This window comes from Epinephelus fuscoguttatus, linkage group LG17, assembly GCF_011397635.1.
Source record: "Epinephelus fuscoguttatus linkage group LG17, E.fuscoguttatus.final_Chr_v1".
Classification (NCBI taxonomy): Eukaryota; Metazoa; Chordata; class Actinopteri; order Perciformes; family Serranidae; genus Epinephelus; species Epinephelus fuscoguttatus.
The window spans coordinates 5,201,654-5,211,961 of NC_064768.1; the positions used below are offsets into that span (position 1 = coordinate 5,201,654).

The window sequence follows — 10,308 nt, forward strand, 5'->3', positions numbered from 1 at the left end:
AGAAGTTTCATCCGGCTGCTTAAGTTAGTGTTAGTGTACAGTTAGTTAATAACACACTGAGCACACACACTTTAAACCAGCTTGGCGCTGACGTGGGCAGGGGGGAGTGCATACCACACACCACAGAAAATGTGTCATTAACGACCCAGTCATTTTTGAATGTTAGCTAGGAGGAAGTTAGCCAGCTAGCAAATGCTAATATCTATATCAAGGTAACATTAGCACTTGCAGTATTGTTCACAGTACCAAATCATTACAGACCCAACAAACATCATGGATGGCTTCTAGTTGTATTGGTGCCTGTGCAAAAAATATGTCTAACTTATATCTGTATAACGCAGAAGTGTTCACTGTAGCCAGCTCAGTTTCCATGTTGTCCCTAGTCACCATGTCAGCAGTTCAGAAGTTCACAAACTTTGACTGTTGGTGACCGTTGAGGGTGAGAAGTGTCTGTCATTCCACACCGTGCAGTGTGAAATAAATTGTAACTTACTAACTTAATAAATATTAAGTATTTAGTACAGAAGTATGAGACACACTACCTGTTCTTTGATACCTGCATGTGTGAGGTCCTCAGCCAATCTGCTTACTGAGTGTTGTTAAAAGAAAAGATGATTTAATACAGCGGTAAACATGACATCATCCCATCGTTTTTGTAATGTGCTGCAGGCCATCAAACTCAGAATGAGTGTAGTGTGAACATTAAATATCCTGTCTTTTGTTCTGTATTCAGTTGAATATAGGTGACAAATCATTTGCAAAGGATTGCATTCTGTTTTTATTACACAGCATTACAACTTTATATATAACTATATATACTTTTATATAACTGTATATGATTGTTGGGTTTGGGCAGGTTTTAATAGGTCCAATTCAGAAATTGGACCCATGGAGACCTCTGCCTGGAGCTGGCAGGATACAGGGAGAGACGGTGACTAAGTGTGGAGGTACTAAACCAGTGGTTCCCAACTAGTCCATCCACAGGATCCAGATTTCTCCTTAGTCATTAGTTCAAGGTCCACACAGGTTGATATATTCAGCGACATACTTGCATTGAACACAGTGAACTGCCTGAACGACTACCGCCCAGTGGCTCTCACGCCCATCATTGCAAAGTGTTTTGAGAGACTCATCCTCCTCCATCAAGTCTGCCATCCCTGTTGACCTTGACCAACATCAGTTTGCATACCGAACTAGTAGGTCGACCGAGGATGCTGTCATGATGGTGCTCCACACAGCCCTCACTCACTTGGACCAGAGCAACACCTATGTAAGGATGCTGTTTGTGGATTTCAGCTCCGCATTCATCATAATCATCCTCCAAAAACTGGTCCTGAAACTGAGCAACCTGGGCTTAGGCAGTTCACTATGCGCATGGATACTGGACTTCCTCAGGAACAGACCTCATCACGTCAGGATGGGAGACCGCACTTCCTCCACACTCATCCTGAACACCAGAACACCACAGGGGTGTGTCCTCAGCCCCCTCCTCTTCTCCCTCTTCACCCATGACTGCTCCCCCATCCACCCCACAAACACCATTGTCAAGTTCGCTGACAACACCACCATTGTAGGACTGATTAGGAACAATGATGAGTCAGCCTACAGGGGAGGAGGTCGAACGCCTGACAGACTGGTGCCTCCATAACAACCTGGACCTCAACACAGCCAAAACCAAGGAAATTATTGTGGATTTAAGAAAATCCCAAAAGACTGAGCCCCCCACCCTCTCCATCAAAGGAGAGGAAGTTGAGAGGGTGGAGAGCTTTAAATTCCTTGGTCTCCACATTTTGGCCAACCTCACCTGGTCCGTCCAAACCTCCTATCAGGTGAGAAAGGCCCACCAGCAACTTTATTTCCTCAGGAAGTTAAAGCAGACCCACCTCCCCCGCCCACGGCTGGTTAACTTTACAGGGCCTCCATCGAGTCCATCCTGACCTACTGCTGCACAGGTGGTTCACCAGCTGCACCGCAGAGGACAGGAAGGACCTACAGCGGGTGGTGAGGACCGCAGAGAAGATCATCGGGACCACAATGCCCCCCCTCAAAGACACTTACATTGGCTGACTTCTCAGGAAGGCCAGAAACATCAGCACAGACCCCACTCACACCAGACATTCCCTATTCTCCCCGCTCCCCTCTGGAAAGAGATACCGCTCTCTTAAAGCCAGAACAGCCAGACTCATTAACAGCTTCTTCCCCCAGGCCGTCAAAACCATCACCCCACCCATCCCACCCAAAGACTGACACTGGAACCACACTAAAATACTGAGTGTTAACGGTGACAAAAAGTATTCTTATTCTCTTACATTCCTGTCCCCCTCAGGATGACCTGTGATCATTCTGATCCTCTGTAATACTTATCACCAAAGTCCCAAAAACGGATGATGTTCCCTCCACCCTCTGCTGGTCTTTGAGTTTAAAGTTATTTTGGAAATGTTATCATGCTGACACAATGTAAGGACACCACCTGTGTTGCGTGCCGACATATTAGACTGAACATAAAAAAAACAAATGATAATAAGAAGAAATACAGTTACCATTTGGCCATGTCATCAAACTAGTTCCTGTGTCTGTCAAGTTGCTGGAAAGTCACTGAACTTAAAAATAAAGTCTGTGTGTTTTTTCTTTTTACAAATTTGAAACATTTGCAAGTCACTTGCAGTCCATTCAGAATGGACCCGAGACCCACTTGGGACCATAACCCACCAGTTGGGAACGATTGTGCTAGAGCTGAAAGCTAGTGATAAATAATTACATTTTAAAAATCAGTTTTTAAAGAGACAAGAAGCCAATGCAAAAATGCTATAACAGGTGTAGTGTCCTCTCTTTTGCTTTTTTTTGGTTCAGAGCTGAAAGGTGGAATTATGTAAAACTAAAACATATTAGCTGGCATCTTGTCCTTTTTTAACCTTTTTATACAGAAATGCAGCTAACTGAACTTAAACTGGGTAAATTAGAGGGTCAGTAACACACTGAGCACACACACACTTTGGACCGGCTGAGGTCCCTCGGGGCTCGAGGTCAGGTGGGGACTTGAGGACAGTTATAAACCAACCTGGTTCGCTCCTCTCACTGTGCTGTCCTGACACATCACAGAGCAGAGGGTGCATTTGATTTGCGTCTCAAAACAGGATGAGTGTTGTGAAGCAAGCAACGCTGCTGCTGCTGGCGGTGATCAGCACCTACGCAGACCACCACCACGACTGTCACGGTCTGACCAAAAAGCTGCCAGAAACAGACCTGCACGAGGTGAGTCTGAGATCTGACGTCCATCACTCCTGTGAGGACTGAGCTTTTCACAGTCACATAATTCATTTTTTTTAAACTTACAGTAATTGAACTCTGTAGAGTCTTTCCAATAAAAACGAATACATTTATAAGTCACTGAGGGGTGAACGGGGAGAACTTCTTCGGAGGCGTGTTCTGGGCAAAAACAATAAACCAATGTCCAATACTGAGTTGTCTTTGAGTGCGGTGACCCATTTATTTGCTCTTTCTTTATGCTCACCTTAGCACAGGTAAAACACAGGTAATCCACAGGTAAGTTTTCCGTCATTAAGTTAACTTTCAACACAAGTAAGTTTCATTCATCACTCTGTTTGTTGAGACGCCGCCACGCTGATACTGACACGGTCAAAAACTGTATGCTTCCCCCTTCCACACCTGCTGCTCATCACCTATATGCCTTTTCTGAGCTAATGCTCCACCCAGTGTTCAAACAGAAAACTACATACAACAATGCATATGGTCACCTGTGATATAAACATAAAAAATCAACAAAAAACAAAAGTACTTTATGGCTCCAACAAACTTTATACAAGTTCATTTAACTTTTGGTCTGTCCTGTCAGCCTGGTCTGCCAACAAGTATGTTCAAATTAATACGCAGAGGTGGAGGAGAAGTACTCAGATCCTTTACTTAAAAGTAGAAACACCACAGTCTAAAAATACTCCAGTAAATGTCCGGAATTCAAAATGTGACTGAAACAAAAGCACAAAAATATTATTAGAAAAATGTACTTAAAGTGAAGTGAGTGGTGGTGCTGCTGGCAATCAGCACCTACGCATCAAAGGACCACATCTGACTCTGACTCTGTCTCCCTCCTCCCACAGATTTTTGGGGACTGGGTTCTGGTCTGGTCCGTCTCTAAGCATGAGAAAGTTCCAGGCCTGTGGTCTGACCTCACCAGCTCCCACGTCGAGCTCCGACTTCTCCCTGACAACCACACCATCACCTTCACTGAGAGGAACATGTTCCAGTGAGTGCTCACATTATGGACTGTTTAACAGTGGTTTAGGTATGTTACATCAGTCCACCGTTGGGGATGGATTCATATCTAGCATATAGACATGAGAGTGGTATCAACCTGAACATCAAACTCTGCCAAAAAGCAAATGAGCATATCCCACACTCCAGAGTAAACGTCCATAAAGCCACTTAGAAATCAAAGGGGACAAAAAAGACCCTCAATCATTATGTCTTTAAGTTTTCTCCAGTATCAAAGTAGTCCAGTGATAGTTGTCTGTGCATCCACTACAGACAGGAACTGCTGATAGCTAATTACTTTTAGTGGAGACTACTTGCAAACGCAAACACAAAGTCGCAAGTTGTAGCCCACAGCGTCACTCATTTAAACCATGGCAACAATATATTTCTGTATACATTTCTATATACATTCCCCAAAACATTATGGGAAATCACAAATGGTAGCGCATGATTATCTTCTAAATAGACCCTTTTCTGGCAGATGTCACAATGACATCAGTTTGTTAGCTGGAGGCAAAACCTGTATCTCTACCACAGGGCTGTAGGCTACATTAAAAATGTTGTGTTTTTGTGTTATTGGGAGCCAGAATAGAAGGAGTCATGGCTCAACACTTAAATTTCATCACATTCCAGCCGCCACTGTCCGTCAACAAAAACAAAGACAACTATGGTTAAATGTGATATGACGAAAGGACCTGACAGAGGCCATCATCAAAAATGCTCTCATGTACACTTCATATCAAGTAAAAAAAAGTATTTCCAGGAATGAAAAATGTTATGTGTATTAAGGTTTGTCATGTCCACCTCATCAGAAATTGGGGAAGTATTGAGAGAAACCAGTTCTGAGAGAGAAAAATGTAGTTAAAGTATTGCAGTAAAAGTAGTGTTTGGTTCCTCTGACTGATAATATTACATATGACATCATTAGATTATTAATACTGAAGCATCAGTATTAGAGCAGCATGTTACTGTTGTAGTTACTGGAGGTGGAGCTAGTTTCATAAACTTGACTATTGTTATTATGATTAGGCCTGTCACAATAACAAATTTTGCTGTGCAATTAATTGCATCAGAAATCATTGCAATAAGCGATTAATATTGGGTAATATTGTGCTTTTAAGATCATTTTTGTTATTGTGTAATTTTGCCGTTTTTAGACCATTTTTTACTTATATAATGATAATAAAGGCATAATGATGCAAATACACCCTTTTAAAGAGAAATAAACATTTATTTAACAAGAATATTTAGGAATGCAAAAAAGAACATTTAAATATCCGAAATAACAAAATAAATAAAGACCTTATAAATACAGAAAAAATAGCTGTCAGTCTCTCACTCTCAGGTGTGCAGTTAAGTTGATCGTATTCACTCTTTTTGTTGAGATGGTTTTAGAACAAACCCGGCACACCGGCTCGTCCAAATTACTGGGCTCCCCTCTGTCATTTGGTTTAAATCCAAAATACTCCCACACAGGGCCATGGCATTTGGTTTAGGAACAAGTTCCCTGTCTTTCTCTTACACTTAACTCGTTTTTATCTCCGCCTCGTCTCCCCCTCACGAAGATAACGCTGTGTGTGTGTGCGTGTGTGTGTAGCCCATAGCCCCGCCTCTCCCACAGAGACAAAGACACTCGACAAGAGCTTTCCCTCCGTTCATTACGCTAATAAACCAACTCACCTGGCTGACAGACGATGCATGGCAGTGAACACTCTTGTCGTCCAGTCTCTTTAGTGGAGAGAGATGAGGAAAACAAACATGCATGAATATGGTAATTAATCCCTTTTGATTTACCATGCAATTAACCGACTTATCGCATATCGCGACAGGCCTAATTATGATTCACAGTCCCGCCCGCTCCCGTTGACTTTTTTTCCCATCCCCTCCCAATCACGTGACAAATAGTGAAACTGATTCCCATCTCATGGGAATCCCACGGGAATCACGTGACCCGTGGGACTCCCGAAAAAATGTCAACCTCTAGTCCATATGGACTTGGGTTGGGAACTGGAGGGTCGCCTGTTCAAGTCCCTGTCCGGACCAAATATGGAGCGTGGACTGGTAGCTGGAGATGTCAGTTCACCTCCTGGGCACTGCCAAGGTGCCCTTGAGCAAGGCACCGACCCCCCCCCAACTGCTCGCGGCGCCTGACCAAGGCAGCTCCCTCACTCTCCACTTAGTGCATGTATAGGTCCTGTTTGTGCATGTGTGTGTTCGGACCTGTGAGTAATTGACAGCAAGAGTGAAAAAATTGAATTTCTAAAGTAAAGTATTTATAAAGTATATCAGAAACATTCTGACAGTGCTCTGAGTTTACAAACTGTCCACTTTGTGCCAGAGTGTGCTCCGGGACTGGGAATGAATATTTCCAAAAACACTACTAATATCATCTTCCTCTGTTATCTAAAACAATCCAACAGAACTTGCTAGCTAGTGCTAGCTAATGTCTGTCGAGAATTGTTTTCCCTCCAGCTAAGCCCCACCCACCAAAAAACATCATACTGTTTACTAAGAGTAAAAGGGTCTATAAAAATAAGGCAAAGAATAATATTAGGTGTGACATACAAAAAAAATCCACATTAACATGTTTTTTATCCCTGTAAACTGCTACTCTCCTTTATCCATTCATATGCAGGTTTTACCTGTGATAAAACCCTATTTTCATTAAGATGAAACAAACACAAACAAAAATTTCAGCAATGGATGCAGGGTTTGGGGATGCAGTCGTCTCAAATTTGTGTGAGGGGGGGGCCCATAATGTCAGACTTTGACAATCCCTGAGCAAGAGAGAGCAAATACACCTCAAATGATAGTGGCCCAAGAACTGAACCCTAGGGGACTCCACAAGTCATGGTGATTTGTTCAGATTTATCATCACCAATGGCAACAACATAGCCCCTGCCTCTGAAATATGATCCCATACAACCCTTAGCATTATTAGGATCAATAATCATCTAGACTTATCAATTTTCAAGGTTTCTTGAAGGGTAAAGGGACAGGGACAAAATATGTAATTTGAGTTCCCAAAATCATAAAAATATATTTCTCTTCTTACCAGTATTGCTGTTTATCAGTCTAGATTGTTTTGGTGTGAGTTGCAGAGTGATGGAAATACTGGCTCACTTTCGATGTCTGCTTTCTCTCAAATTAATGGAAATTAATCTAAATTTGGCTCAGGGTGCTCATTGCACCAAAAACATGCATTTGAAAAACTCAACAACGTTTCTCTACTGTTAGCTTACTTAATATCACTGAGCTAGTTAATGTTACAGTTTACCTAAGACAGATGGCACACAGGAGTCCTTACACAGAACAAGATGTAAGAGTCACAGTCTTCATGTTGGGTTGTCTGTTTTTGTTGTTGTCTTCTCAGTAATGCGTCCTGTATTAACTACTTCATCAACATGACAACGGACGAGTCTCACAACCACACACTGCAAATCATCGGAGGCAGTGAGTTGCATTAATACACACACACACACACACACACACACACACACATTTTTCTATACTTCCAAGGACCGTCACTGACATAATGCACTAAAACACTACTCTGAAGTCACAATGCAGAACTGTCCTTACCGCAATGATTTAGAAAATGAAATTTCAAGAGCAAACAATTTATATAGTACAGTATAATATAGTATAGTATAGTTTAAGTCAAGGTCATGGCATGACAACTTTATCTACATAGCAATTAACACACAAATACAGTGGATCCAAATTGCTCCACCATCTAAAAACCCAAACCAAAGGACGGAAATAAACACAAAAATTTGAGTTATGATAGCAAAAACATAATAACTGTAATAATAGTTTAGTATAGTATAGTATAGTATAGCACTGTACGGTACAGTATAGTATAGTATTATATAGTACAGTATGGCATAGTATAATATAGTAGAGTATAGTCTGGCACAACACGGCACAGCACAGCCTAGTATAGTATAGTATAGTATAGTATAGTATAGTATAGCAAAGCACTGTATAGCACAGTATAGCACAGTATAGCACAGTACAGTACAGTACAGTACAGTACAGTATAGTATAGTATAGCAAAGCACTGTATAGCACAGTATAGCACAGTACAGTACAGTACAGTACAGTATAGTATAGTATAGTATAGTATAGTATAGCATTGTATAGCATAGTATAATATAGCACAGTGTAGTATAGTATGGCACAGCATAAGACAACACAGTACAGTATAGTATAGAACAGTACAGTTATATTACAGTGCAGACCTGTTGATATAGTGGTGGTGGTGGTAGCAGCAGATTCTCTTGATGTATTATCATGCACGTTTGTTATTATTATGATTAATGCTGAAATGTTCATTTTGATAATACTTCTTGATACTATGATCATTCAACTGTGGTTGTTGCTCTTGATGTTGCTGTTCTTGTTTTACTGATGACGTATGTTGTTTGTGTATTTGTGTGTGTGTTTGTGTTAGCAATGGAGATAAATGGAACTATTAGTCCGGACAATGAGTTAGGTCATTTGGATTTCTATGAGAGCTGCCCTGACTGTCTGGTGCTTGTCTGGAGCGGTGAAGACCACTTCCTGATGATCTACAGTAAACTCACCACACACACACACACACACACACACACACACACACACACACACACATTCATATCCTTGTCTTTACACAAAAACACATTCTTCAAGTGTATGTTTTGTGTGCGTGTGTGTGTGTTTCAGAGAAGGACGGGGAACATCGCGATGCTGAGTTGTTGAAAGCAGCTCACAGCAATCACACCAAATTGGCAGAGTGTCTGGGATTCCCTCATGACAAAGCATTCCACTACGATGGGGCTGCAGGTCCGTTTCTGTGTGCGGTCTGCATGTTTTTACTCCCACAGTCGATAGTTCAAGTAAAAACTGCAAATAAGTAAATGACATAACTGATACAATTAAATTATTTATCTTCTCGTCTCCACAGATTTTTGTCATAAGAAATCATCTCCAGATGAGGTTGAACACCATGACAAGGATGACCATCATGACAAGGTTGACCAGCATGAGAAGACTGAACAGCACGAGAAGGTTGATCCAACTCAGAAGGCTGCAGAGTCCTGAATGACAAACATCAGAGTGTCAACATATATCAGAAATGTCCTCAACTGTTAAAATAAAATTAAATACTAAAACCTGGATGTGTGGTTTTGCTTTTTTCAGGTGGCTTCACATCACATTATTGTTTGTTGTTTTGGACTGAATCACTTTCAGATTCCGCCACTTCATATGTCCACCTAAAAGGTCCACTCTAAAACGTAAGGCAAAATGCCAGACAAGGTGTCCATTATCAGGAATTACTGGACAACAGGTTATAATAATAATAATTGAAAAAAATAAAGATAGATAAATACTACTACTACTACTACTACTACTACTACTACTAATAATAATAATGGTAAGTGCTATATCATAGGCAACTAGACTTACTTGTATTTCTTGAAGACGTTTCGCCTCTCATCCAAGAAGCTTCTTCTGTTCTAAATGACTGGTACGGAGTTGCAGGCTTTAAAACCTGTGTGGGTGCGAACCCCTCCAGAGTAGTTAGGGATCCCAAGACTGCATTGTAGGTGAGTGATAAGTGGTACCATGACCTGGATGACTGAGAATCTTCACCAAAAATAATAATAATGATAACTTTATTTATATAGTCAAGACATTTGACAATTTAAAATTTAAGACTCTTGCATTACCAACAGGTTTCATGACAATCATATCAATCAGTCAAACAGATGCTCATTCATTGATGTCCAAATCTTTACCAGGCCACGCTCTTCTCTGGAAACACTGTCGCTTTCTATTGGTCAACTGCAGAAACATTTTGGGGACATGCTTTAATGGATTAGTTAAAAAAGTCCACAGAGTTTGGTGATGTTGGAACAAACCCTCATTTATTGATGGACAAATTTTGAGAAAGACCATTTGTTTGGAACTTGTGGCACCACTTATTGGCTGATTTTAAAATAATTTAACAGATGTGATTCACCATTATTATTAAACATACCCTACAAATTTTGT

General features: G+C 41.1%; 1 protein-coding gene across 1 annotated transcript; it reads left to right on the plus strand.

Annotated features, from left to right (window-relative positions):
• Window positions 1–3,062: 3,062 nt before the first annotated feature.
• LOC125904309 (saxitoxin and tetrodotoxin-binding protein 1-like) lies at window positions 3,063–9,425 on the plus strand. The gene is made up of 6 exons (XM_049601648.1): window positions 3,063–3,252; window positions 4,116–4,261; window positions 7,643–7,722; window positions 8,726–8,848; window positions 8,977–9,096; window positions 9,218–9,425. The coding sequence occupies exons 1-6, from the start codon at window positions 3,136–3,138 to the stop codon at window positions 9,352–9,354; spliced, it is 723 nt and encodes a 240-aa protein (XP_049457605.1). The 5' UTR covers window positions 3,063–3,135; the 3' UTR covers window positions 9,355–9,425.
• Window positions 9,426–10,308: the final 883 nt, after the last annotated feature.